Raw genomic sequence first — 2,290 nt, 5'->3', positions numbered from 1 at the left:
TTAATTTTTTTTTAACGTTTTTATTTATTTTTGAGACAGGGAGAGACAGAGCATGAACAGGGGAGGGTCAGAGAGAGGGAGACACAGAATCTGAAACAGGCTCCAGGGTCTGGGCTGTCAGCACAGAGCCCGACGTGGGGCTCGAACTCACGGACCGCAAGATCATGACCTGAGCTGAAGTCGGCCGCTCAACCGACTGAGCCACCCAGGCGCCCTTCAAAATCAGGTTATTATCCTTATTCTCTCCCTCAAACTCTGGCAAGGACCAGTTAAGTTATAGAACATGAAAAAGTTCTAGAAAATTGCTGTATAATACTGTGCACCTAAGAATTTGTTAAGAGGGTAGATTTATGTTTCAGTGTTTTTATCACAATAAAAAAATGTTATTCTTTGAGATTTGGATTTATACCTTGTCTTAATCTGTTTTCCAGTAACAATTTTTTAATATTTTTAAATAATTATTAAGCAAATAATCTGATTAGTATAAAGTAATAATTACAATAGCAAGTTATCTACATGGAATAATAGGTTGCAGATTTAAGAAATTCAACATAAAGCAGCCAAGAGCAAGGAAAGTGACTCAGCAACATTGAAATAAGGAACAGAAACAGATCCCTGTCTAGAAAGACAAGACCCTTTTGAAGTCAACAGAATGTTTGCCAATATGAACATTAAACTTGTAGACTGTAAGCCTGCAATGGCTGGAAATATGTCTGACCTCATATGCTTCAGACAGTTCCTGACATGCTATCAATTTGCGTGGAATAAAAAAATAAAATTTAAAAAACCACAATAAATAAAATATGCTATGTAAATGTCCCTACTAACATAAATGCTTATTCTTTCCAAAATTAGTTTTATAGGAAAAGAATTATTGAATGACTTTGCATGTGATCATTTGATTTGATCACCAAAGTGATTGCAATCTTAAAAATTTGGACGGCTCAACAAATCACAAGCACTACATCCACATGGGCAAGATTCTGAATTGCGGTCTTAGTGCTTAAGAAGAAAATAAAATAAACAGCCAAGTACTTTCATAGGAAGTAGCTTGGAACAAAAGGGAAAAAGAAAATGACTTCATGGAGCTGAGAAACTGCACCAGGGTGAAAGAATTTACTTTCCTTGGTCTAACCCAGAATCAAGAACTGAGCTTGGTCTTATTTCTTTTCCTGCTTCTCGTGTACGTGACAACTCTGCTGGGAAACCTCCTCATCATGGTCACTGTGTCCTGCGAATCTCGCCTTCACACCCCCATGTACTTCCTGCTCCGTAATTTATCTATTGCCGACATCTGCTTTTCCTCCATCACTGCTCCCAAGGTTCTGGTGGACCTGCTGTCACAGAGAAAGACCATCTCCTTCAATGGCTGCTTCACCCAGATGTTTTTCTTCCACCTTGTCGGAGGGGTGGATGTATTTTCATTATCAGTGATGGCATTGGATCGATATGTGGCCATCTCCAAGCCTCTGCACTACGTGACCATCATGAGTAGAAGTCGTTGCATTGGATTCATAGTGGCCTCCTGGGTGGGGGGCTTTGTCCACTCCATTGTGCAGATTTCCCTGTTGGTTCCACTCCCGTTCTGTGGACCCAATGTTCTTGACACTTTCTACTGTGATGTCCCCCAGGTTCTCAAGCTCTCCTGTACAGACATTTTTATGCTTGAGTTGCTGATGATTTCCAATAATGGACTGCTCACCACACTGTGGTTCTTCTTCCTCTTGGTGTCATATATGGTCATATTATTAGTAGTAAGGTCTCAGGCAGGGGAGGGGAGGAGGAAAGCCATCTCCACCTGCACCTCCCACATCACTGTGGTGACCCTGCACTTTGTGCCCTGCATCTACGTCTATGCCCGGCCCTTCACTGCCCTCCCCACAGATAAAGCCATCTCTGTCACCTTCACTGTCATCTCCCCGCTGCTGAACCCCTTGATCTACACCCTGAGGAACCAGGAGATGAAGTCAGCCATGAGGAGACTGAAGAGAAGACTCATGCCTTCTGACAGGGAATAGACAGGTAGCTCACTCCTTCTCAGCACCCTTGAAAACATTTGTCCATGAAATAAACTGCTATTTATTCAAGGATTTCTGATTAACTTTTAGATTTCTTCTAAGACCCAGAGGACTTTCAAAGAGTCTGCTCAGCATGCAATAATAATGACAAAATCTGGGTTTCATGTTACAAAAGAAATCAAATTGTTAGCCAGAGAGGTACATGTTGTTTTTGCAATACAACCTTGGAAGAAATAAGAAAAACAGAATCAAAATATACTCAGTTTTATCAA

At 41.1% G+C, this 2,290-nt stretch overlaps 1 protein-coding gene across 1 annotated transcript; it reads left to right on the top strand.

Annotated features, from left to right (window-relative positions):
* Nucleotides 1–1,082: 1,082 nt before the first annotated feature.
* On the top strand, nucleotides 1,083–2,018 carry LOC109247019 (olfactory receptor 4D10). Its single transcript, XM_019415363.1, has one exon. It carries the CDS (start codon nucleotides 1,083–1,085, stop codon nucleotides 2,016–2,018), a length of 936 nt encoding a protein of 311 aa, XP_019270908.1.
* Nucleotides 2,019–2,290: the final 272 nt, after the last annotated feature.

The sequence above is a fragment of the Panthera pardus genome, unplaced genomic scaffold (genome assembly GCF_024362965.1).
Source record: "Panthera pardus isolate Hobbes unplaced genomic scaffold, ASM2436296v1 HiC_scaffold_12, whole genome shotgun sequence".
NCBI classification, from domain to species: Eukaryota; Metazoa; Chordata; class Mammalia; order Carnivora; family Felidae; genus Panthera; species Panthera pardus.
Note: the sequence above shows the minus strand (reverse complement) of the source record. Positions and strands in the feature narration are given on the sequence as shown.